At 45.1% G+C, this 27,584-nt stretch overlaps 1 protein-coding gene across 4 annotated transcripts in view; it reads left to right on the top strand.

Moving 5' to 3' along the window:
• Positions 1-2,000: 2,000 nt before the first annotated feature.
• SLC7A1 (solute carrier family 7 member 1) overlaps positions 2,001-27,584 on the top strand; it is a 40,919-nt gene continuing 15,335 nt past the window's right edge. For 3 of the 4 annotated variants that reach the window (XR_012715112.1, XR_012715113.1, XM_075265984.1), the window contains exons 1-11: positions 2,001-2,189; positions 15,592-15,967; positions 16,154-16,312; positions 17,010-17,181; positions 17,846-17,973; positions 18,059-18,281; positions 18,708-18,847; positions 19,932-20,034; positions 21,196-21,404; positions 21,527-21,693; positions 22,149-22,257. Coding sequence is in view for 2 of the 4 variants with exons in the window: in XM_075265984.1 (XP_075122085.1) it covers positions 15,598-15,967; positions 16,154-16,312; positions 17,010-17,181; positions 17,846-17,973; positions 18,059-18,281; positions 18,708-18,847; positions 19,932-20,034; positions 21,196-21,404; positions 21,527-21,693; positions 22,149-22,257 (1,780 nt within the window). In the remaining 2 variants the exon portion in view is untranslated. The remainder of the gene's footprint in view (positions 2,190-15,591; positions 15,968-16,153; positions 16,313-17,009; positions 17,182-17,845; positions 17,974-18,058; positions 18,282-18,707; positions 18,848-19,931; positions 20,035-21,195; positions 21,405-21,526; positions 21,694-22,148; positions 22,258-27,584) is intronic. The other variant, XM_075265983.1, reaches the window with a different exon arrangement.

Here is a 27,584-nt window from a genome sequence, read left to right as displayed (position 1 = left end):
CGCAATGAGACACCCCCCGCAATGAGACTACCGAATGCATTTGTAAGCGCTGTGCAGTAAAAGCACACGGACTCCACAGACTATAATGGGGTCCGTGTGCTTGCTGTGCACTGCCCGCACGAATCATGTGGATAGGAAAGTAGATTGTGAACTACTTTCCTGTCCGCATGTTCTGTGCGGAGATCTGGCAGCAAGCACACGGACCCCATTATAGTCTATAGGGTCCGTGTGCTTTTACTGCACAGCGCTTGCAAATGCGTTCGGTAGTCCATTGGGGGGGGGGGGGGGGTCTCATTGTGGACTCCCCTGGATGGAATAACAACGCAGGTGTGAACAAGGGGTTAGGCTAAGGTCCCAGTTAGCGGGCCGCAGCAAAAAAGCGCTGCGGGAAAAACCAGGGCAGCGACACCGTACTGGACTGCTAACAGAAGGGAATAACTTCAGTTCTTACAATCAAACTAAATATAATAATATGGCGGGGCCTTTGGGGCTATGGAACGCCCTCATTGCTCCAAAGAGCTCATTATTTACATACTGACAAAACTAGCAATATTTGGGCAACAGCAGCATCGATTCACAAGGGGGAGACACCAATTGCTTCAGGTGACCTTATCCTATCTGCGGGGCTGGGTTATTATGTTGGGTTCTAGTGACAGAGTCCTGTAACCTGTAAACCTAGCCTTAGGCTCCATTCACATGACCCAGGTGCAAAATGGCCATAAAAAAACTTCCTAATTTCACAGCCCCCTTGCACACAAGGGTCACCCACTTTCATGGATCCCCCTACATTTGAGTGTATGGATGGGTCAGTGAGAATGGACAAAAACAGGACATGACCTATAGTTTGGCGGTCTGTCACAATGGACCATCAAAATAATGATCATGTGACTAGCTCCTGTTCACTTGAATTGGGGGGGGGGAGGGAATTATTCACAGTGACATCACATAGTCATTAAAGGGGTTGTCCGGGATAACTAGAAATCCCTATACTAGTCTAAACACCCTCCTACTTTCTAAATAACATCAATTATCAAAAATGGATAGTTAACCGTCTGACTGCCCCAGGGACATTGTCCGGTGATGATTAGTCTCCCCATTTCCAGAAACGGATCAAAACTACTCCTCCCCCCATTATACTTAGTGCTGTTTGCCGGACTATACTCTCCGCATGATTCGTGTGGAAACCACAAGGACCCCATTATGGTCTATGGGTTTCCCAGTAACTGCTTTTTAATGTGTATAGGTTTCTGTTTGCACTAACACGCATTTTTTTTTTAAAAAAAAATAACAACTTTTTTTGCCCAGAAAACCCCTTTAGGCTAAGGCCGCACGGGACGTCCCGCAGCAAAAAAACGCTGCAGGAAAAACCACGGATGCAACACATCGCTATTCTTCCTTCAGCGCTTTAGACAGAAAGTTTGCAGAGTTTTCCTCCATGAACTTTCTGTTACAATTATACCTATGCGGAATCCGCCGGCGTTCTTGTAGGTATCATTGACCTGCAGCAATTTCCAAAACATACCGTTTTTGGAAATTGCGGCGTAGCCACACGGTGGTTTTGACCACAAAGTGGTCCCTTACTGTAAAACGCTGCGTTTTTCATGCGGTGTTTCCGCCATGGGAAAATGGTGACGTTTCCATCCCGTGGAGCCCCGGTCGTTTACTTTGCCCCTTCCCCAGTTAGCGGGGGTCTCCTATAGAGACCCTATTATGAATGTTAATCCTAATGACCACATCACTGACATGGAGTCCCTTATATATAGTATATACAATGTGTTCCCCATGTGACAGGACTCCCACTCCTCTATAGCCAGTCCCACTAGTGTGAGTCACCTCTATCCCCTGAGGACCCGGATGTGTAATACGTCACACCGCCAGAGCTCACTAGTATACAGCTGTATACAGCACTAGTGTAGTATATATAACCCCTGCACACACCCCCCCCCTCGGGGTATTAGAGGTGGGCATCCAGTATAACAGCCCCCATACACCCCTCAGTGCCCGGGCTCAGCACCGCCGTGTAGCCTGCAGGCGGGGGGAGGTCGCAGGGGAGGGGGAGCGGCTGATGTAATATTGACAAGGAGTGGCGAGAGCCGGTAACATCCAGCACGCTGCAGCCACAGACACAGCGACCTTGTGTGAGGAGGAGAGAGGAGCCCACATCGTGCCCAGCACCGGCATCTACCCCGGTGAGTACCGGCAGCCTGAGGATGGGGACCTGGATACCATAGAAAGCATACACCGTATACATAGACTCTATAGAACGTGGCGCGGAGCGGATACAATGTATCCTCTATATACACGCTGTAGCCGCACCTCACACGTGCCCGCCATCTGCTCTCTCCTGTATACACTATATAGTACTTTATAGCATATAGAGCTTTATAGCTGACATCTTAGCTGTGTAGTTCCCTTATGGCTGAGCACATGGCAGGTCCCTCCATGATACAATAGGGCACATGGCTGTCATGGCTGCTCTGTGTATATAGAGATCGGGGTATACAGATGTATAGAGGGTATATAATATACACTGTGTGATTGTATCGCTCTATGGAACAATAGTCCCGCGCTAAATCTCGTGTCTTCTTCCCGCACATTAGTGCATGATGCAATATTTATAGATGGAGGCTACACACCGCCCCCTTCCTCTTATGGGCATCCATGATGTGACAGCCCATCGTGGCATGTGCTGTTGTATATGCATTGTGCCTATGGCGTAGCAGACTATACATGAGCTGCAGGCATAGCTATATACAGACAGTATCTAGTGTATATAGGTATACAGCTGCTCCCAGACCCGTCCTGCCCTGTCATCTGCAGCTCCACCTCCCCATCCACGTCAAAGTCTCACTACATTTCCGTTTATGGTGTGCCATGTTGGTAACACGTTGTTACATAGGAGTGAATAGGAAATAGCACATTATATAGTATATAGGGGATGGTAGTAAGCTGGTACAGGCTAGGGGAGATGTGTCCTGCTGTAACTGTGCACATGGTGTTATATAGATATTATATCCTGTGCTTTGATGCTTCTTATTGTGTTGGATTGTTACTGTATCATCTTATATATTTACATAATATTACTATTGTGATGTGAAACACTGTCACAATCCTTAAACCAAAGCTCCTTAAAGAGAACCTTTCACCAACTGCAACTTCTTCAAGTCTCTTCTCCACGGATTAGATTTTCTTCTCTAGCCCTCGCCATTCCTGAGCAATCAGTGTTGATATTTCAGCACCCAATGTGCTAATTGGACACTTTAGCGTCAGGTGGGTGGTCCCTGTCAGTCTGTTGCAGTCCAGGACCGCCCACCTGTCAGCCGTATTACCATATTGGGCACTGACACTAACAGCGCTGATTGTTTGACAACAGTGAGGGCTAGAGAAGTAAATCCAACTGTGCCGGAATCAGTGGAGTCATTCCTAGCGAGGGATGTAAAGACTTGGAGGTGGTGAAAGGTTCTCTTTATAGTGAAAATCTCAATGTATACAAATGAAATATCAGGAGTTGTGCAGAGCCGGTGTCACGATGTTCCCTTGTCCCTCCTCGGTCATGTTGACCCATAACTACTGCCAAGTATACACATTGGGACATTGTAATGCTGCTATAATCTGCGCTTGATATTTGTCACATGTGTCTGAGCTGTGATACAAGCCTGATTCTCCAGTTTGCACTGACACACGGGAGGGATGGATTTGTATCCCAGGTGTAGTGATGATGAAATGTACTTTCTTATATCCCCATTTCCGATGTACATGAAATACCTGTCCCGTGCTTATGTAATTGTAACACGCTGAAGTAGGAAATCCATTTATCTCCATATATTAATTCCTAGTCTCGATACCAGGCATGTTCCAGTAACCGGTGTGACAAGTTACTTGAGTGTTTCTATTGTAAACGTTACAAGTCTACTGCACCATAGAAGACGTCTGAGGTCACCCCGTGCCTCCAGCTCCTAGTACTACAGTGTTGTGTAGATGCTGTTAGCCTTCACCTTGGAGATTTGTTGACTATAAACAGAAAGCTTGTGGGGACTCAACAGATTTAGTAGTCTAGCCGGGACTTATCGCCTAATGGTAGGTTTAGCCGCCTACAAACAATGTGTTGTGTCCAGCAATAATCTGTCGAAAATATCATCATTCTCTCTATACTGTATTTTCCATTATATGCAGAAGATGGCGGGGAGTAATGCCCTGCATTGGGGCTCAGGCAGGGAGTTTGGGGCATGTGCACCTTGTGATTACATGGGCATCAGCATGGGACCTGACTTTATAAAGATGACTTTTGACCTTCTAGTACATCTGCTCTGTGCTGTACCAGGTCTCCCGCCTCATAGTGAAGGTGTCCCTTTAAATATTATGTATGGTTTACAGAAGGATATAACGTACCTACTTTATAAATGGTGAGTTATGGGGCAAGAGGGGGTGGATTTTGGCGCTGAATCCACGTCATAATCCGCCCCCTCACAATAGAGGTCTATGTAGACCGCTAGCTTACATTTTTCCGTGAGCGGCAACATGCAAAAAAGAAGCGAGCTGCCCTTTCTTCAGGCAGATTCCGCGGCTGATTCATCCCTGGCGTCCGCACTCTCTGGACTGGGCCCATTCATTTGGGCCTACTCCGGAGCGGGAAGCCACGACAGTCGGAAGTCGTGGCAGGCGCATTTTGACTGTATTCTGACGCGGCTTCCCGCGTCAAAATAGGCCTAACCGTGCCCCGTGTGAACTAGCCCTAATAGGCATCCAGAGCTGCATTCACACTTCTGCAGATTGGAGTCCACAATTTCCAGCATTTCTTACACATTCAGTGGCTACACAGTGCCTGCTTTTGTGATTCTCTTTCTGAGCGGTGTATTCTGTGTAGTAATCCACTGCTAGAAACCGCACCAAGAATGCAGCTCTTCATTGTATTACAGGAGCCGAGCTTAGTTGTTAGGAGTGCCTGTTGTACCCATTGAGTCATTTCAGTAACTATGTACAGTATACTACAAAGAAGAAAGAAGCAGCTTGGACTCCATGTTCATAGATTTTTTTTTTTTTTTTTTTTTTTTTAAGGCAGTGATACATTGTACAAACTATTAGGACAGAAGAGAGAATTGTGTATGTGATGCGGTCTCCTAGACTGTAGAGATGAGTGCTCTCCCATTCTGACCACAGAGATCTTACAAGTGGATACAGAATATGGGGGGGGGGGACTTTGCAGGAGTCTTCCTTATACAGTGACGAAAATTGTTGTTCAATATTGAAAATCCATTTTTTAATTGAACAAGTTCAGAAGTGGAAACCATCAGTAATCTGCCTTTACCACCTGGAGAAGCTGTAGATGGGAGTATTTCTCCTTTATGGCTATGGGGTTGTGCTTACGATGTAATGTAGGATTACACTGAGCCTGGGCCCCCCATGAACTTCCTGTGCCCTCTTCTACCATGCCTTTATAGTTTTGGCAATCTCATTGGCTGTAGACGTAGTCCTGTTAGGGAGTCTTCACATGAAGTTACGCTCCGCTCATTCTGAAAGTAAAACTCATTCAGAATGTGGGCGTAAAAACCAGATTCCATTGATTTCTATGGGTACCAGCATACGTGCACTCCCCATTGAAATCAATGCGAGGCTTTTTTATCTATTGCTTTCAATGTGATACGTGCGTATGCCGCACCCATAGAAATCAATGGGATCTGGTTTTTACGCGCTCATTCTGAACGAGTTTTACTTTCAGAATGAGTGGAGCGTAACTTCATGTGAAGACTCCCTTAGGTGGCTCGGGTGTGCCCCGTGGTCATGAGCCATGTGTGCCTTGCAGCGCTGGAGTCCTGGGTTCAAATTGATCCAATAATAACATCTGCATGGACTTTGTATGTCTATGTGGGTTCCTCTGGGTACCCTGATTTCCTTCCACACTGCATAGACATATTGATAGGGAATTCAGATCCTTACTTGGGGTGACAATATCTGTAAAAGCGCTGTGTAATATGTTGGTGCTATACAAGTAAAATAATGGATTACTGCAGTGTGGGGCTCCAATCTTTCCCTTCCCCAATACACCCCCAGGGATGTAATCTGCCAGAATTTGCTCCCTTATGTCACCCTTTTGTATGCCCATATTAAACAATAGTTGATCAACATGTCATGGGATTAAAGCAAGCATGGCAGACTTTGGAAACCTCGTATACCGTCACATTGTGACATTTACATGGGTTCATAGGAAGACTAAAGGATCGGTGTGTAGACAAAGTCAAATAACTTGGCTCACGAGTATCTAGAGAAGAATGCCCCAGTGTTCTCCGTGCCTCTTGGCCAGTACAGACTCTTCTCTGACACTTCTGTACCTTTTCGTTGTGACGTATTTCGTCATTTTACTTCCTGAGTGTAAATTGTTCACTGAGATGTGAATGAAAACAAGGAAATGTCGTCTTTGTAGTAGATTCTGGTTTGTTCACGTTGTTACAAGCCGTGTCCCTTCGAGCAGAACTTCATTCCAAATATAAAACATGACTACAAGGAAACTGTGAGTCTGTCTATTCTACATCTGGCTGGGAGGGAGCTTGAGGCTGCAGAAACCTTCTCCCCCTGTGTTACCTGCAAAAAAGAATAAGCATTGCCCCATGAGTGGAGGCCATTTTAGTTGAACACCGAACCAGGATCTTTGCCCGATTCCAGGAGCCCAGTATTATTACAGTTATATTCTTGTACATAGGAGCAGTATTATAGTAGTTATATTCTACATGTTTTCCTTTTGTGATTCCTTATCACCCACCTCCAGTTCTTTTTGGGTTTGGCGTCCCTGTAATAACTTATTCAGCAATTCTAAATATAGAGATAGCGGTGTGTTTTATTATCTGGGATATTCACAGCTGCATTCTTACCGCCCAGATACAGACGTGTTTATGACCCTGCCGCAGGAAGATAACGTGGTATAAATGACTTCACATAAGGTGTAGGGGTTTTGTTTTTAGGCTTACCTACACCCGAGTCCACTTCAGGGCTGTAGTAAGGTTTGTGCAGTGGCCAATAACATTGAATAATTCTATGTACTTGTATACAGGTATGTTTGTTATCCTTCTGCATAGTTGGTGCTAAGTGATCTATAACTGTGCCCAAAATGGCATTAGTAGTGATGAGCGAGTAGTATTCGATCAAATACCTCGCCAGCATAGGAATGCGTGTAATCGGCCGAACACCAGGGGGTTAAACGCATGGAATATTCGAAGCGTTTAACCTCTTGGTGTTCGACCGCTTACACGCATTCCTGTGTCGGCGAGGTATTCGATTGAATACTACTCACTCATCACTACACATTAGGTATAATGTCTGGCCTTGCCTTGGCTGGCGTATTGTGAGCAAAGACAACATGGTCAGTGCTGTATACTGTCAGGGTATACAGTGGAGAGCCCATCAGTACATATGAAAAAATTTTCATAGTGTTTGGTGGAAAAATGTACAGCCACAATATGTCCAGATCCGAAAACCAAAATGACAGTATGCTCCATCGGTTTCACTGTGTAGGAACGGACGTGCTCTTACCTACAACATCTGATGGAGGGATGGGCAACAAAGATTGTATTTATACATCTGCCACTGTGTATACTGCATTATGGTTTCATAGTGTATACCGTATCATGGACCAAGGAAATGGGAAGCCATTGGATCATCATCCATTTGCATCTATTGTACATAAGCCTTCTTTACATCTGTCTATCACCATCCCCAGTCTACCGTGTATGTGTGGCCAGCAAATAATGGATGGTAGTGCACATATAGATTACTTTTATTTATAAACATTGAAGTCTATGTGAAATGGCTGCAAACGGATGCCCCGTGTGTCCTTAAGAATGGATGTGCCAGGAACATGATCTGGAGCTGGTAGTTGTCAGGTGGATATGCGCTCTGCGTCTACTGCCCGAACGGTGAACTTTAGCAGATGAAATCCTTGTGTGTCTTGCATCATGTATCTGCAGTCCAGGAGGTGACTGTACAAATCCCAGCAAGCCCGAAATAGTGATCAGTAACTCATATACTTACACCATCACTCCTCAGGATACAACTAGTGCCTGATGCATCATACTGACCCCGTGAGTCACCAGGGAGGTTTATGCCACATTTTATGCCACTTTCTGATAACAGTTGTCATTTTATTTTTATTTTTTTGTGCACTGATTAATTTTTTTCTAAGGCTGGATTCACACTAGCGCTCGCTCTACGTTCGCTGATTCCGTCTCCGAATGTGCTTGAAAAATGCAAAGAGAAAAGCTCTGCAAGTAGGACTTTTCTCTCCACGTTTTTCAGGCAGAAACCCAGCAAACCCCATGAAATTCTAACTGCTTTTTTAAGCAAATTGGGTTTCTGTTTTTTGGGTCCCCATGCGGATCTGAAGAATGGAAACCGGGCACAGGTGTGAACCTAGAGTAAGTGGAGAACAAACATGGGGAAGAGACTTCATGTTATTTGGGTCACTAAAGGTAAATAACTGCTGAGCTCTACTACACCTCCTAGCTGGTGGATATGTCAGGTTTCAGGGGAATGGTGTGCCCAAGATGTGCCAAGATTATTAAAAGGCATCTGATGCCAGCAGGGAATAGGTTAAGATCAGCTAGAGAAATGCTGGTCTTAAAGGGATCCTCAAAGGAATCGAACATATCAACCCAGCCAGATAGATAGGTTACATCTCCTGGTGTTTCCCCCTTGTGGATCAGTGTCTTTTTAAAAAAAAAAAAAAAAAAAAAAAAAAAATATAACACCCCCATAAAAATGACATCCTGTATAGTGCGGCTATTCTGGGAAAGTGTTGGCGGAGCACACGTGAGATAAGACGTATCGATCACTTCTGGAGATTGTACGTGGGGCTCAATAAGAATGTGACTAGTCATAGCCGAGGAATGTTTATTCTGCCCATAAAGCCGTGTAGTTTATGACTTCCGGATAAAATACTTAGACACCCCTGCCATAGACTGAATGGGGATAAAATACTATATGATCTACAGTATACACTAGTACAGTATATCTGCTCTGCAATGTATGTATTGTACATACAAGCTTAATAGATCACCATAGATGGCGTGTTCTCTATTTTGGACCATCCATTACACACCAGAGCAGAGAGCTGCTAAGTGACTTTCTCTGGTGGACATGGCCCATCCATGGTCAAAGGGAAAGTTCAGCTGTCAGTGGCGAGAAAGGTTTCTTATGATTTTCGCTCCAGTTTTTTTTTTCTCCAATTGACTATTTCATACAATTTCTTGTACAAAGGGCAAACGTAGACACTATTTGTGCACAGAACCATAAAACTGGTTGTCCAGGATTTAGTGTTTCATGTTCAGTGGGGCCAACAGCCATCCCCCTCGCACTGATCACCTATACGGACCCACTTCCAGCCCCTACGATACACAACAGGGGTCCGTAGGCAGTGGGTTCATGCCCAGTATAGTGGCCGAGCATCACTACTGAGCCTCAGCTCCTGGTTGTTGGCCTATCCTGAGAATAAAACCCTAAATCAATACACTTCCAACTTTTACTAGCCAATATGGCCCTGCAAATGTCACAGACTTTGCATCCTGTGGACCCTTCCAAATATCTTCCCACGGTGTAATATCTTCCCGTTCTATATGCACAAAGCCCTCACCATGCGACTTCTTCTTCTTGGAAATCGTCAGTGAATTTCAATGACTACATTTCAGCCTGTAGGCGGCCTATACATTTCCATAATGTATGGAGCCCACTAATGGCGTTCATTGGTGGCCTTCGGACTTGTTACCGTTTCATGTGCCTGCAGCTTTGAGGGTTAATGAATGTGACTGCGGCCGTGGCGTATGACTTATTAAGCGTATAATGTGATAATGACACCAGTTGTTTCCAGCTAGCTGTTTACATTGTATGGGTAGCGCATACTAGGATGGCGTCTGTTTTCCCACCACTAAATATAGATGGCGGTCAGAGCGGGTTAATCTGTGATTAGTGTAACTCCTACATTTGACGTCAGCTTTGAAAACACGGACATGTTGTAAGCCGCATCGTGGCAATGAACAGGTTTGTGAGATGTGTGACCTGTTCAGGTTTTATTATGGGCGCTATACGTAGAGGTTACACGAACCATCAGATCATACAGGGAAAAATCCTAATAATAATGACTTCTATGTGACTAACATAAGGAACGGATTGTTATATGGTTGATTTATGTAGTTAAATTGCCTTTTGAGGTTAAGGTCCCATATGGCGCCCTGCAGCAAAAAAGCAGGTTTCCTTTGCAGAGTTTCTGCTTCCATTATACGTATAGGGAAACCACCGACGTTTCCGTAGGTATAATTGACATTCTGCAATTTCCAATACCGCAATAGTTTTGGAAATTGCAGCGTGTCCGCGCCAACTAGAAACTTGGGAAGGGATCGGATTTCCATTTCATGTGTCACGTCTTGCTTTCGACACGTTTCAATCTACCTGCTACAGTGTTCTACATTCATGGTCAACGCTGGTTTCCAATATGGACAAAATGCCTTTGTTTAAAAAAACAAAAAACTAAATTCTTGGAATGAGCGTCAGGCCGGCACACATGACACATTTCCAAGGTCCCTCAGGTTACTTATGACGGACAAGGAGAGAAGTATTTTTTTTCTTCCCTTCTCAGCAGCAGACTCTCGAGGAGACCGTTGTTCCAGCCATATGTGCACTATCTGTACTCTTGTCAAATGTCAATTTCATATTCCTGCATAGAATTACTAAAATGTCACTTCCTGTTCTAATGTTTTTATTTAGGAAAACCTTTAAACAGGATATTTTTTTTTACCTAAAACTTTCCATTTACCCAAGATCTAGCAGCTGCTATGGGATGCAGGGGCAGTGGAGGCCCAATGGAGTGTAGAAAAACTCCATTGGTGGGGAAGAAGGATGGTAACCAGCTCTGTTGGTCCCAGAATGATATATTGCTCTTCTATCCCCTCAACGGTGCTGTAGGGTTTTGCCTTCTCCTTCGATCTCTTGTTCCATCCGTACTTTAGTAGAAGATCTAGTATATAACACTACTGCCTACCCTGTGGGTGGGCTACATCCAACTATAGGGATTCTGGGCGAAAATGGATGTTGTGGTGATGATCACTGGGATGTTGAGCCATGCCGACTCCAGTGCCGTGGCCAGCTGTGCTAGGTTACACGGATGAGCATCCACGGTGCAAACAAACCGATCGAGGTGGTCCCACAGATTCTCGATTGGATTCAAGCCCGTGGAATTTGCTGGCCAAGGGAGGATGGTAAACTCATCGTGGTGCTCCTCGAACCGTGCATGTACACTGCGAGCTTTATGACATGTCGCATTGCCCTGCTGGTAGATGCCATTATCTTGAGGAAAAACAATTCACATGTAGGGGTGAACATGGTCTGCAAGGATAGATGCATACTTGTGTTGATCCATCGTGCCTTCCGCAATGATGAGTGCACCCAGATGGCTGATGACACGTGCCTTCTGCCATTGGTTATTTAACGCTGACGTCAAAAGTAGGCGGTGGTCACATTAATATGACATATATATATATATATATATATATATATATATATATATATATATATATATATGTATATATATATATATATGTGTGTGTGTGGCCATGTGGGAGACTCATAGCTAACCATATTATTATATATTCTTTTGAAATTCCCATTTTGTGGTCAGAAAGTCTTGGCACTGCGGGTGAAAAATAATCCCAAACCTGTAACAGCCAGTTAGTACTGGATTTAAATAATTTCTCTGTATCGCAACAATAAAAAAAAAAAAATATATTTTTACACTATTGTTAGTAAATATAGATATGTACTTACGTCTTCTGTAGATAGAGTCCAGTTCCCAGTAGTCGTTCTGTGTATTGTCTGCGTGTAAACATTTGGCGGATTCCCTTGACTCGTCGGTTCTGTTGACATTTGTGTGAAGATTTGATCACCGGTTACTTATGTCATCTCTGGTAGAAACTTAATGAATTGTTCCATCGCCGCCGGAGCAGATACTCCTATCTGTACCATGTGCGGCCTTGGCCGCCAACTAATTACTTTGTAAGCTGTAAAATTCCAGCCTGGGACGCTACGACTGGAACCCATGATATAATATTTCTCAAAAAGTCAGCAAATATTTTTATTCGTGGAAAGCGTGCATTAACGCAGCATGACATTGTTATAGCTGCGTAAGAACAACATAAAAGAAAATATTAGTTTTCTGGGCTTGATACATGTGCCATTGGTGGGAGGCCTAGAAAAATATTGAAAGCCCCAAGAGCTGCTCTCTTGGTGTTCTCTTATCGCTCATGTTATCTTGCGTGTCCAGTTCTAGAGATAATAGAATTGAGCTGCCAGGTGGGTGTTTTATGACTTGGCTAAATTCTGCTGTTTTGTCTTCTATAATAGGTGGGCAAATGGTAGGTGGTGATCGGCTAGTAAACCTAAGAGGTGACTATCCTTGATGTTGGGCCGCTAGTCCTGGCGTCGCCACAGAAGAGGAGAAACGGTCTTCTTCTAGGATAGTTTCCCATTGTACCTTTCACTAACCATTCTATATGGGTTTTCAAGGTTGGCTAAACTCCTTAGATAGCTGTCAGCCAAAAACTCAACTGGGCGTGCCTTGAGAACCAAAGGATAGATGCTTGATTTTGTTGGATACTTCTTCTCCCAACTGCAGATGTTGGGAGATAATTGGGACACCCAATGATATGACGGTCTGAACCTACTGGTAGGGCTCGCCCATATTCATCTGTATCCTTGTAGCGCTGGAGTCCTAGGTCCGAACCTACCCAAGGACAAGATCTGCAAGAGTTTGTAGATTCTGCCCGTCTTTGCGTGGGTTTCCTCCGACACTCCAAAGACATACTGATAGGGAATGTAGATGTTGAGCCCTACGTGGGACGGTGACTACCAATAACTGTAAAGCGCTGGGGAATATGATGGTTTAAGTAAGCGAAATAAATCCTGTGTATGACCACCCTAAACATTAGCAAGATTTCACCCATGATGTAGCCCATTGACCAGCTTCGATCACAGAAAACAGGTGCCGCTCCAGTACTTAGACCAGACTTCCCTCTATGACTCCATGGTTTATGTAATCCACTGCCAAATTGGCAGATTATCATTAGCAATATTAGATTAGAGATGTGGCTTAACTTGTCGACTTGAATAAGATTTGCGCCTCTCGTTCACATTCGCTGACGTCAGGTATGACATGCAGCGGGCTTTAGCATTTACAATGTTTGTTCTGTGTTCTTGTTTGGACTAATAACAAAGGCAAAATTATAAGAACAGCAAAGAAGATTAGATCTACTTGTTCTACAATATGGTGACTCTGCCGGCACCTCCTAGAAACATGGTGTGTACCCTGAAGGTACCGCCATAGCTTGAGACGGTAATTTGTAAACTGGATTCTTTTGCACATTTCATGTCCCAATAGTGTTATCTCTCGTGCCATTCAAGAATGACTTGTAAATGCTTAGCCCATCATATCTGCAAAGAAAGAGGAAGTGCCTGAAGGGAATAGCAAGCCAAACGTAACCTGAGCTATAGTTATTTATGTACATCCATCTACTCTGCAGAGTAAAGACCCCGTGTTGTCAACAAAATACAATGAAACCTTTCCGAAAGACAACCCCTTTGACTAAAACAGCCAGGGACGTATTTCCGTTCCATCACACTTACGCTAGGTTCACACCTGCGTTCATGTCTCCGTTCTGTGGTTTCCGTCTTCTGCATGCCAGAACATGGAAACCACAGACCGGGTGCGGCCGTGAGCGGCGGTGAGCGTTTTATGCTCTCCGCAGCGAAACACGTACAATGGAGGCATAGGCACTCCAAGCCACCATATAGGGCCTTTATATGGTGAACATATGCATGTTATGGAATATTCATCTGATTCATACCGATAAAACCCTCTTAGGCTTCTGCATGATAATGGATATCTACAGAAGGGCCCTATAGACTTTTGTGCTTGACTGGACCAGTAACACCGCCATGTGCATGTGACAAGACGTGCAGGAACTAAACTGGAATAACGTTCCTGAAATATTACTGTCAGATAGTAGTATTAAAGGGTATCTATCACCAACTTCAGTTCTTTGTTTTATTAGGTGCTGCTCCGCTGTTGGAATTGTTGTCTCTAGCCCCCACCATTCCTGAGCAATCTTTGCAGTTAGTTTTGGTACCTGGGCTCCGTACTGTCAGGTGGATGGTATTAGGCAGGAGCAGGCAAGGGGGTGACTTTCAGAGTTTTCTAATACTGTCCAATCGGAAGCAGACCGTGTCAACAATATCATAATCACATCTTCTTCTCTGCACCTTATTGGAAAAGCAAACACAAAAACTAACTGCACTAGTTGCTCAGGAATGGTGGGGGGATAGAATAAAACTACCAACAATGTCAAAATCAGTAGAGTGGCAAGTTGTAGAGGTTGCAAAGAACCAGAGTTGGTAAAAGTGATGAAAGTTCCTCCTTCATATCTGGAAACGTCAGGTTCCCCTGCTGCGGAGCTTGTTGTACTAGGTAAACTACAGTAGTTACTTGGAATATCTCAGGCTTGACTGTTTAATGACTCGCACAAGTTAAATGATTAATCTTTTGAGCCATATTTCATGTTTGCTTTATGGGCTTGACTTCTGTTTTTCACATTTGTTATATGTAGGGTACACACAATGTACCTGTACTCCCATAAAGTAGCCTGTTACTAACATTGTAAGGCTGCATTCACACCTGCATTGGAGTCTCTGCTGCAGATTCTGTTTAAAATCAAGGAATTTTCTCTTTGCCAGGTTTATACTTAAACCATATAGTCTATGTGCTCCTTTGGGTAACCGCTCCTTAGGCCTGGTTCACATCTGCATTTGGTATCCATTTGGGTCCCCCCCGAACGGAATACCGAACACCTAAAAAGTGGTTAGCTAAGAAACCACATGGATCCCATAGACTATAATGGGGTCCGTGTGTTTTCCGGCGTGATGTCTGCACGAATCATGCGAAAAGAAAAGTGCTACCATTGAGTTGCAATACCGGACATGCACTGTAGCCAAGGGTGGCGCTGTTTATCTGGGCTACATAACGTAAATAAAGATTCATGCTAGACCCCTGTTAGAGGGTTAATGGTAAGTGACTTTTGGGTTCACACTACATTTATTTAATATCCGCTGCTCTCTTTCATCACAGGATAAGAGCAACGGACATTAAATGACAGATACATGATCATGTTTTTTTTATTATTCTGACATAAGAAAATCCTTCAGGCAGGAGTTTTTTCTTCCTTCCGTCATATTTGTTTACTTTTGCAATGGAAGTGCCAGTGATGTTTTCTGCATTGTAGTCAATGGGGAGGGGTCTCCATCTGCAGCCGTCACTCTGCTGTGTTGTTACTCTTATCTTATGAGCACAACCGACTATAATAACTGTAGTGTGACCATACCCTAAATGTTGCACAACCACTGTGTCCGATTCTGTCCTTTTGTGATAACCCTGGGGCCCCGGTAGGGGAAGGCTTACAGGGCTGTTGTTTACTATAGGCTCCATTGTTACCAGGGAATGTAAGTCTCTGAATAGTAGCCTAAACTATCCAGCCCTCCTCATCACACGCTTCTCTTCTTGTTTTTCAGATCAAAATGAGCTGCAACGTTCTTCTCGGTTTCGGACAGCAACTGTTTCGTCGTAAGGTTGTGGGATCTGACTGTAAAGAGAGCAGATTGGCTCGGTGCCTCAACACCTTTGACCTGGTGGCTCTGGGAGTGGGCAGTACACTCGGAGCTGGAGTATACGTCTTAGCCGGTGCTGTGGCACGAGAAAACGCTGGGCCTGCCATCGTGCTCTGCTTCCTCATTGCTGCTCTTGCTTCTGTTCTCGCTGGTTTATGTTACGGTGAATTTGGCGCAAGAGTCCCAAAAACTGGCTCTGCCTACCTGTACAGTTATGTCACCGTCGGGGAATTCCTGGCTTTTATAACGGGATGGAATTTAATCTTGTCCTATGTTATTGGTAAGTCTGTTCTAATATTCACGAATATCGATCGTATAAAATATAACATAGAATCTTCTTTTTGGGTTGGCTTACAATGGGTTATTCTCATCTCTGAAACATATAGCTTATCCACATGATGAAAGTCTGATACTAATGGGAATATTTCTTTAATATTCCTTTAATATTTCCGCCTTTATGTTTAAGGTACCTCAAGTGTCGCCCGGGCCTGGAGTGCAACATTTGACGAACTTATTGGCAAACAAATTGAACATTTCTGTGAACAGCATTTTTCCATGAATATGCCGGGTGTTCTGGCCAGATATCCGGACCTGTTCTCCGTCATCCTCATTGTGGTACTGACAGGTGGGTCTTATATAAGCGAGCCTTCACCGATCGGGAATCACATGAAGATTCACTTTCCATTGTTTCTGAGGCTGTTGACACCAACTTTGATCATTAGAATTTTACTAGATAATATTTTTTTATTTACATGATGCATTATGTCTTATGTATTCCATGTTGTACTATGTATGTGAGATACCGGATTCCTAAGACTAGTCATTAAATCCTATACACATTAGTTGGTCATCTACTCTGGCCAAAATTGAAATTTGACTTGTGTATGACAAGCTTACATATGGAAACCCCAACCTTGCACCCTACACAAGTCCTTGGGTGTTATTAGCACTAGGGTTTAATAACTCGCTGCAGATTTGTTACATAAATCTGAATGCGTGCCGTAGAAACCCTTATAGATATACCAAACCGATTTTTTGCAACAGATCTGTACTGGTCAGATACATGACTTCCCTGAGGCCTCCATTACACATTACCTTGGTCTGATTCACATCTCACAGGCTGTAATAAGTTATTACAAATCAGCTCTGGTAGTGTCTAGAGCATTGTGGTAAGGTGACGTGTTTTGGCTTCAGGCTCTTCTGTACAATGGATTCTACCAGAACTGGCTTGTAATGACTGGCATCACAATGACTATCAGGATGTTCACATGACATTGGCGCAGCCCTGGCATCACCATCCTATTCCTCTCTCTCTGCCACAGGTCTCTTATCCTTTGGAGTGAAAGAGTCTGCTCTAGTCAACAAGGTATTCACTTGCATCAATGTGCTGGTCCTGGCTTTTGTCATAGTCTCTGGATTTGTGAAAGGCTCCATTAAGAACTGGCAGCTCTCGGAGAATGACTTCAATGGAACCAACGTTACGACACTGGAGAAGTACGTAGTAGAAGCCCTCAGCTGTTCCCTTTTGATACCCAATGAGCGCCTCGTATGTCACACATGTAGCAGCTATTCCCTTAGTGAAAGGGGAAACCATTCATAATGATGAGACTGGTGTCGAGTGTCGGCGAGTGCGAAGGGTTATATGTTTGTGTAAGCTCTTTTCAATCATTTCCGCGTGCTGACATTTTCCTCGGTGCCAAAGTCAATCGGTAAAGATATAATCATAACTATTGAATGTCACCGATACTTACTGCAACGTCAGTGCTGAGGCTTACCGTAATCGCCTCTTATGAGATCAGCAACTGTTGACGGTCATAAGTTATGAACTACTGTAAACCCATCTTGCCTTTTTATGGGTGGATGGTCCTAACCTCAGGAGAGAACGTAAAAGAGATCCTCCTCCTCTCACCGAGCCCTACCGCTCCCGATTTAATTGGATTTTCCTTGGTTTCTACTGTCTGTTCCCATATTGACGTCACTCGGGCATCCACTAGCTGTAGTGTTCACCTACCGCAGTCAGTGATTGGCTGAGCAGGCATTTCCTGTGCAACAACGGGACCAGGAAGTAGAGACCAGCAGGGCCTGCTAAGCATTCTGTCCAATAAAACTTCCTTTAATGTCACTGAGAGGGTATTTATGGTAGGCTTTCTCATTTCAGTGTTACAGAGGAGAGTACCAGGGATTATGGATCTGGTGGATTTATGCCGTATGGTTTTGGCGGAGTCCTGTCTGGAGCTGCTACCTGCTTCTATGCCTTTGTTGGCTTTGACTGCATTGCTACTACAGGTAAGGCCTATGTGGGAGATTGATCATAAGATGTATATATGTAATGTTCCTGGATTTGTAACCATGTATTTTTTTTTCATATTAGGTGAAGAAGTAAAGAACCCTCAGAAAGCCATTCCTATCGGCATTGTCGCCTCTCTCCTCATCTGTTTTGTGGCATACTTTGGGGTGTCTGCAGCACTCACCCTTATGATGCCTTATTATCTTCTCGATAAAAACAGTCCTTTGCCTGTGGCTTTCAATTATGTGGGATGGTCCGGCGCAAAGTATGCGGTTGCTGTAGGATCCCTCTGTGCGCTCTCTACCAGGTGGGTTTTGGCATGAGACAATCAGAATATGACCCCCTACATTGAAATATTATACCCCTACCCTTCAGTTTTAGGAGAGGGTGGCCTTCTGGCTCTTTGTAACCCCATTATTAAGTCCATTGGAGAAAAATAGGCTACTTTGTCATCGTCCTTGCTGTGCAGTGCTGGTCTCCCCAACATGATCATTAAGTTACCCATACCCTCTCTATACTTGTTGGATGAACACTCGTTGAAAAGTTGATGTAAAGATGGACATGGCCTTAATTTTTGGATATTTTTGTTCATGGTCCGTTTTATCTTTATGACTTTGGAAACCTTGGTCAGTGCTCGCTCCATGTTGCCTTATTTTTTCTGTCTTGTACTATATGCGTCCAATGCTGTATTAGTCTTCTGACGTATATTTTTACTTTTTCTTTTCTATTATAGTCTCCTGGGTTCCATGTTCCCTATGCCTCGAGTGATTTATGCCATGGCAGATGACGGGCTGCTATTTAAAGTTTTAGCCAAAGTCAGTGAAAAGAGCAAAACTCCAATAATAGCCACCGTTTCATCCGGAGCAGTTGCAGGTACGGTCATGTGCAGGCGCGTGTACTTCCTAGTAATGTGTGTCACTTGGACTACGCCCTTGTGTCTGTAATGTGTTATGTAATAAGATTAACATATTTATCATTATGAGATTGTATGGAGGATATTCGGATCATTGCGGTTTTAGGGAGCGTTCATACTACCGTCGGTGTCTGATGCTAATGTCCGCGCAAAATCTTGCGCGGACACTAGCTGTGTCCGTTCCATTTTGCATTGATTTAAATGGACATCGGGTGCGTTCTTTTACTGTCTGTGGGTGTCCTTAACTGTCCGTTCACAAAGATGTCTGATATTTCAAGCGGACAGCAACAACCTACATGTAGGTCCTTCGGTTGAGTCTAGTTTGGGGTCTATATATTTGATATTTCGTGCGCCCTGCATTCATTTTCGGATATTTTGAAGGGGCCATATCAAGTGTGTTTTGTGGTGTTCCCTTGTTTAAAATCTACCTGATTTTCCTAAAAGCTGTCAAGTCTGACCTATAGGCTCTATATCCCAGAGCCATACTTCATGGACCTGTAGTAGAGAGATTCCTCCAAACCTTAGTGAAGCCTTCGCTAAAGATTAGATTATTAATCTAGATCCCCACAATAAAAAGGTCAGGAAGAATATTCCAGTTTTCTTTATGATGCCTTTTTTTTTGTTGGATTCTGGAAATCGATCTGAAAACTTATTATTGAACTATATACTATTTTTCTTCCTAGTTCCTCCAGACCGCATTGCCTCGTGCCAGGTGGATACTTGGCGTAACCGTCCGCGTGATTTAATTTAATCACCAAGCAGATGGAGGCAGCCGGTTGTGAATTACCAGAGGCTTTTTAAGGATTGGGGATCCTGGAATGTGACTAGCCCGACACAAGATATTTTTAGTATTGCCTAATGTACTACACCTCCTATTTGGGCATGGCAGGCCAGTGCAGAACTTGGCTGAGTTCCTTTTTACATTGGTATTAAGAGACCTGGATAGGTAACGTGATGGGATTAGAAAGTCCTTTTACTAATCTTTGGTAGTTTTTAGTAAATGAATTTCGATGGTTTAATATCTTTTCTTTTCATGTCTTCCAGCTTTGATGGCCTTCTTGTTTGACTTAAAAGACTTGGTGGACCTGATGTCTATTGGTACACTTCTCGCCTACTCGCTGGTGGCCGCCTGTGTGCTGGTTTTAAGGTACTCATTGAAACACATTATGTCAAATTTGTAGTGAATAATCCTTGGGCTGGGACAAAACTGCCCCGTGAAACATCTAGCTTGCCCTTATATTATTGCCATTTTATCTTGGGATAGACATGTATTTGTCCCAGACGTGTAAATTTACTGTAAAGTTCTCTACCACATCTGCTGGAAGTTTGGTCCAAGCCTCAACTATTCTCTCAGTATAATAATATTTTTTTCCCACGATTGATATTGCTTTTCAGTAAAGTGTGGTCTGTGGCCGCACAGCCTAGGGCCGTGATGGCGAACCTATGGCACCCATCCGTGAAACAGATTATACTGTGTGGGGGCCACCGTGGCGCAAATTGTACTGTGTGGGAACCACGGTGCAGCAGATTATACTGTGTGGGGGCCGCTGTGCAGCAGATTATACTGTGTGGGGGCCACTGTGCAGCAAATTATACTGTGTGGGAACCACGGTGCAGCAGATTATACTGTGTGGGAACCACTGTGCAGCAGATTATACTGTGTGGGGGTCACTGTGAAGCAGATTGGACTGTGTGGGGGTCACAGTGGAGAGAAAGCTCTGTAAAGCCCCATTCGTATGACCATATTTTGCATGTCTGTAACTGTGTGCAATTGTGCATCCGCACATTATTAAGGTTAAATTGCCATGTTGGCACTTTGTGATAATTTAGTGGGTTTTGGGTTGCAGTTTGGGCACTCTGTCTCTAAAAGGTTCACCATCACTGGCCTAGGGTCTAATATTGGAGTAGAGCCTCTGTTCCTCTGGTGGGCCAAACTCTCTGCAGCTGCATTTTAGGATTCCCATTCACCTATATGTGTATAATGCACCAAAGGGTTATCTGAGATTAGAGATTTACTTGTTAGGGATTGAGTTGTAATACCATACCCAACCCATGAGCAAGAGTGACACTGGTTTTAATGGAAACAAAAGCAGATAACCCATTTAGTACAGGATTAGGAAATCCTGGGTGCTTCTGCTAAAATAAATGCCATATCTATCCAAAGTTTATGTGTGGTATTGTATATGTCCTCTCTCACTTACTAAGCTGCAATACAAGACTCAGCCCGTGGACAGGTGGTGCGCTGTTCCTGGAATATGGCAGACATGTAGGATCTGGTTATTTACCAGGTTGTCTTTTTGCTTTGCAGGTATCAGCCAGAACAACCAAATCTTGCCTATCAAATGGCCAGCACAACCGATGAGGCAGATATCAACGAGTCCGTCAGTACCAGCGAGTCTCAAAATGGCATCCTAAGCGAAGATGAGAAATTTTCTCTCCAGGCGCTTCTGTTTCCCCAAAACCAGGATCCAACCAGATTATCAGGATCGATAGTAAATATTTCAGCAGGTATTGTAGGTAAGTGGTGAAAAGGTGATGGCTCACATGGAGGGCCATTAGGGAATCCTAGTAATGGAGCACTAGGGGGCGCTCACTAGCTCTAGATATTTCACAATCCTTCTCTTTTTTTTTTTTTTCAGGTTCTCTCATCATCTCCTTTTGCTGCGTTATGGTTTTCGGTCAAGACTACTTGATAAAAGGAGAAGCTGTCGTCATTATTCCACTGGCGCTTCTACTTCTCTTATCTTTACTTTTTACGGTTATCATTTGGAGACAACCAGAGAGTAAAACAAAGCTATCCTTTAAGGTAAGTAGCACATACTGGTACTGGCCAGGTGTAGCTATAGGAGGATGCAAATGTAGCAGTCACTTCTGGGACCTGTTACCTAAATGGACCCTTCTGCTGCTTAAAGAAGACCTTTCATGTCCTCGGCCACATGTGGTTTTATATACCACTAGAAAGTCGACTGCGCTGAATTCAGCACACTGTCAGCTTTCCCGTTATGTGCCCTGGGTGAAGAGATATCGGTGCAGTTACCAAAATCTCTTCACTGTCAGAAGGGTGTTCCTGACAGTCTAGCTGGGAACGCCCCTCCTGACAGTACAGCGCTATGGACAGTACTGTCAGAGGGGGGCGTTCCTTACTGCCCTGTCATGATGCTGAGCTCAACACCCGAAGACATGTAAGGTCCTCTTTAAGGAGAAACTAGTATTCTGAATGAAGGATTGTGAGCATCCTAGTAATGCTTTGTGTCCCCATAGGTACCATGTGTTCCTGTTATCCCCATCTTAAGCATCTTTGTTAATGTATACCTGATGATGCAGCTTGGAGCGGGTACCTGGGTTCGATTCGCAATTTGGATGGTAATAGGTAAGTTATGATTTAGAAATTGACCCTCTGTCGTATAAGGTATTGCAACCTCTCATGTCAAAATCATTGGTTTTATTCTTCCAAATTTTTTTTTTTTTTATAACTCAAATTTTTATTGAAAATTTTTTTTAAACAATAAGAAAAGAAAAAACAATTACAAGTTACAAGGCGAACACCCGCCCTGCGAACAGAAAAAGCACACAGTGCAACACAAAATACAATCAGAAGAATAAAATAAAATAAAAAAAAAAAAAATTAAAGACAAAGAAAGTAACATAGAAAAAAAAGAAAAAGGAAAAAAGGGGGGGGAGGGGTTAGTGGGACAGATGAGTGGGGGAGAGGACTAAATGTGGGGGGTGAAAGGGTAGGTAGGGGTGAGTGTGAGCAGTCAGGAAACCAGTGAGAGCGCTCGCCAGGTCATCCATACCACAGCCAGTTGGGAAGGGCTCGGGAGCAACCACTGGTCAAATACCTGAGACGAACAACAAGAGTATCAATCAGAGGAGGGGTCAGAGCCCAGGAGCGTCCGGTACTCTGCAGACTGTTGAAACCTGAACCAGTAGAACCAGGTTTTGATGTACGCCTCAGTCGTGCCATGCAGGAAAGACGTGAGATTTTCCATGCGCATTATCTTGTTGACCTTCGAAATCCAGAGGGAGAGAGGAGGAGGATCCACTCGTTTCCAAAAAAGGGGGATACAAGCCCGGGCAGCGAGGATCAGGAATCTAAGTAGGGAACGCTTAAAGACCTTTACAGAAGACTCACAATGATTAAGGAGGAACAGGGCAGGGCCCAAATGGTGAGAAGTTTCAGTAAGCTGGAGGGTTATCCGCTTGACCCCCTCCCAGAAGGACGAAAGGGCAGGACAGGACCAAAAAATGTGTAGCAGCGTGCCTTCCTCGTCGCCACAGCGCCAACATAATGGGGAGACCTGAGGAAACATAGCATGGAGTCTCGTAGGAACCCTATACCATCGGGACAAGATTTTGTAGCTGGCCTCCTGGTGGCGAGAGCCGATGGAAGCAGTATGAGAAAGGCGAAAAATGCGCCTACGCTGCTCCTGAGAGAGGGAAAGGGATAAGTCAGATTCCCATTTCAACAAGAACGGCGGAACAAAGTCCTCCGGAGGTTCAACCAGGATCCGGTAAGTGAGCGAGAGGGAGTGGCGAAGGGGGCCAGCACCAACAAAAATCTTCTCCAAGGGGGTAGGTTCGATGCGGAACTCTGCAGGAGCAGGGAGAGAATGTAAAAAGTGACGAAGTTGCATCCCCCGCCAAGCATCCAAAGGGGGCAGCTCAGGAGGGGCCTGGGAATTCAGAAGTGTAGTCCATCCCCCAGCGTCCTGGAAGTGACAGGCACGGAAAATCCCATGACGGCGCCAATTACGAAAAACTCGATCAAACATTCCAGGTGGAAAGGCAGGATTGCCCAGCACTGGGAAAAGAGCGGAATCCTTAGGGAGGAGAGTGGAGCGAACAGGGCCCCTGGAGCAAATCCGAAGCGTGGGACCAAGGGTAGGGTGAGAAAAGAGAGATGACAATGAGGAGGAGTCCAGCCATGGGGCAACCTGCAAAGGGATCGGAGAGAATGCCTGTTCGATGTAGACCCAAGGTTTAGAAACAGCATGCCTACACCAGTCCACGACACGAGTCAGGTGGGTAGCCAAGTAATAGGACTTCAGGTCCGGAAGCGATAAACCACCGCAACTCTTGGGACGAAAGAGAAAAGCCTTGCTCACTCGGGCGGGTCTGCCCGACCAGATGAACTTCAATTGGACGGAAGTGAGGGATCTAAGAAAAGACAGAGGGATGTGAATGGGAAGCGCCTGCATCAAGTAGAGAAGACGAGGGAGAATGTTCATTTTAAAAATCGCGCATCTCCCGAACCAAGTAAAGGCTCCAGTGGACCATCGAGTACAATCAGCTCTGATAGACGCCAGAAGTGGGGGGAAGTTGCAACAAAAGAGATCTTTCGGGTCCGGAGTAAGATAAACCCCCAAATATTTGAGAGAAGTGGGGGCCCAATGAAAAGGGAAAGATTGACTCAAGGAGGTGGCCGCCGAGGAGGAAAGGGTCACATTAAGGGCTTCCGACTTCGAAAAGTTGATTTTAAAATTCGAAAGGGTCGAGTAAACCTGAAAGGCAGACATCAGAGCTGGAAGAGAAACATGAGGGGAGGAGAGAAAAAATAGCAAGTCGTCTGCATAAGCCGCCACTTTGTATAAACAGGAAGAATGAGCAGCGCCTGAGATGTTCGGGTCGGCTCGAACCTGGCGGAGGAAGGGTTCAAGAGTCAGGACGAAAATGAGAGGCGAGAGGGGGCATCCTTGCCTAGTGCCATTTCGGATAGGGAAGGACTGGGACAATAAACCGTTCACCCTAACCATCGCTGTAGGGAGAGAGTATAGAGCCATGATCCAACTCATCATGCGATTTCCAAGACCAATATGTAACAGGGTCTCTTCCATGAACCGCCAGTTGACCCTGTCGAAGGCTTTCTCAGCGTCAGTTGAAAGAAGCATGAGAGGAGAGCCCGATTGTTTAGCCCCATACATGAGGTTGATAGCTTTGGTAGTATTATCTCGAGCCTCACGGCCGGGTAAAAATCCAGCTTGATCCGCGTGAACAATATTTCCTAACAAGGGCGATAAACGCGTCGCAAGGATCTTGGCTAAAATTTTTAGGTCAACATTGATTAGCGAAATGGGGCGGTAGTTAGAGCACAGAAGAGGGTCCTTTCCGGGTTTGGGGATAACCGCTATGTGAGCACACAGGGAGTCACGACAAAGGGCCGAGCCATCGGTGAGAGAATTGAAAACTTTCAACAGTCTGGGGCGGAGTTCAGGGCCAAGTTTCTTATAGTATACCAAGGTAAGGCCGTCTGGGCCTGGGGCCTTACCCGTTGCCATACTGGAGATAGCTAAAGAAATTTCCTCTTCAACAATAGGAGATTCCAAGGCCGTCAATTCCTCTAGAGACAACGACGGGAGACCAGAGGAGGAGAGATAAGAACGAATGCGATCTCGGAACTCCGCTTCAGGGAGAGGAGAAGGGCCAGAGTTTACAGAATACAAAGAGGCATAGTAGTCCCGAAAGGCAGCTGCAATATCAAGGGGCATGTGTAATCGAGTACCCTGGGCGGAATTGATGCATGGAACGTAGGTGGAGGACTGCTGAACCCGAAGGGCCCTAGCTAGTGAACGCCCGCTCTTATTTCCAAACTCATAAAAATGACGTCTGCGAGTACCCTTCACCCTATCAGTGACGAGCGTACGCAATTCCTCTCGGGCGCTGGCAAGCTGGGAATAAACATCAGGAGTGATTTGGCGTTTATGAAGAAGTTCCAATGAGCGGATCCGCTGCAGCAGAGATTCAATACAAGCCCGGCGTTCCTTGTTTAAGCGGGAACCATGTTGCAACAGGATACCCCGGATAAAACATTTGTGAGCCTCCCACACCATTGGAGGAGCAATCCCCGACAATTCCTCCCTCTCAAAGTATTCCCCCAAACGGGTCTTAATGTCATCCAGGATGGTTACGTCATCAAGAAGTGATGCGTTAAGTTTCCACTGACGCTGGAAGGGAATAGGAGAGGACAAGGAAACAGACAAAGTAACCAAAGCATGGTCGGAGAAGGTAATGTTATCGACTTCCGCAGCCAACAAAGAGTGGAGATGTTGGTGACGGATAAAGAGGTAGTCGATACGAGAGTATCGGTGATGGACCGGAGAGTAATAGGAGTAATCCCTATCCAATGGGTGGAGTAACCTCCAGGAGTCCACAAGTTGGTGGGAATGAAGGTCCCTCTTAATCCTCCTGATGAGCGAGTAAGGGTGAGAAGAGACGCCAGCAGAAGAGTCCAATGAAGGGTCTAGGACCAGATTAAGATCACCCCCCGCCACCAGGAAGCCCTCCACAAAGCCGTCCAACAGCCCTAAGTAAGAACTAAGGGCACGACCCTGTCCCGAGTTAGGCAAATACAAAGAGGCAAAAGTAAAAAGCTGAGAGGAGATACGACCCTTGACCATAACAAGTCTCCCCTCAGAATCAGTGCGAGTCTCCAAATGTTCCCAAGGCAGGGAGCGAGAAATCAAGATACTAGTCCCTCTGGATTTCGGGTCAGGAGAAGAGCTATGATATGCATGAGGAAACCAAGCATTAGTCAACTTGTATGGCTTGGTAGAGCAATGGTGAGTTTCCTGCAAAAACACAACATGAAGGCGCTTACCTTTGAGCAGATTGAAGAGTACGGAGCGCTTCTCTGGACTATGAAGGCCTCTCACATTGAGGGAGCCCACGGCGATGGAGGAAAGGCGATCAAGCGGAGGCATGGAGGGAGACGGGCTTTCCCAGCTCACACCCTAGGAGCAGAGAGAGAAAAGAAAAAAAAAAAAGGGGGGGGGGAGGAAGGGGAGAGGGCGAAGAATTGAAGAGGGTAAAGGGGAGGGGAAAAAAAAAAAAAAAAGAGAGAAAAGTAACAGAGTAGAGGAAGGAGAGCAGTAAAGAATGAGGGGGGGGGGGGGGGAGAAAGGAAAGGGAAAAAGAAACCAAGAGTAGACACAACAACAGACAGGAAGGAGTGGGGGAGTAAGAAAAGATGGGGGGAGAAGTGGGCCCGCAAGCACCACGAGTGTACCTGGTAAGGAAGACCCTATGCCCCCACCCCCAACAAAGTGTAAAGGGATAGGAAGCACAGGGCTACAAACTGACTCTAAGGTCCAAATAACAACATTGTATAAAAACACAGCAATACCAACAACATTGTATAAAAACACAGCAATACCAACAACAAGGGCCATCTATAAAGCCCAGCAGGAACAGGATCAAGAGGAACAGAGTAGTCACAAAACAAAATAAACATAGTGAAAATGTCCACCAACCGCGAAACAAGTCCAAGACCACTCAACATAAAAGGATATTAACACTGTCCTGTGGGCAGATCAAAGACCGGCGGCATGAGGGCTCATGCTTCAATGGGAAGCTGAGCTGAGAGATCTGGTTGGCGGAGCGGAGACCCAGGCGGATCCGGTATTGGAAGACGTCGTGGAGATGAGTTTCGCCGAGGTCTCTCTCTGGAAGCAGCCGAAGAAGAACGCCTGGAACCGCGGCCGCGCCTGGGTATAGTAGGGCGGGAGGAATCCAGAGCAAGCCAGTTCGGGACTGAGACAGGGCGCACATCCAGGGAGGCAAACAAATCAGGCAAGTCCGCCGGGGAACGGACAACAATCGAAGACGAGCCAACACGAACAATCAAATGGAAGGGATGACCCCACCTATAGGAACCTCCACAGTCCTTAATCAGAGTCAACACCGGCTGAAGGGCACGGC

This window comes from Leptodactylus fuscus, chromosome 2, assembly GCF_031893055.1.
Source record: "Leptodactylus fuscus isolate aLepFus1 chromosome 2, aLepFus1.hap2, whole genome shotgun sequence".
Classification (NCBI taxonomy): domain Eukaryota; kingdom Metazoa; phylum Chordata; class Amphibia; order Anura; family Leptodactylidae; genus Leptodactylus; species Leptodactylus fuscus.
This window is presented reverse-complemented; position numbering and strand designations above follow the sequence as displayed.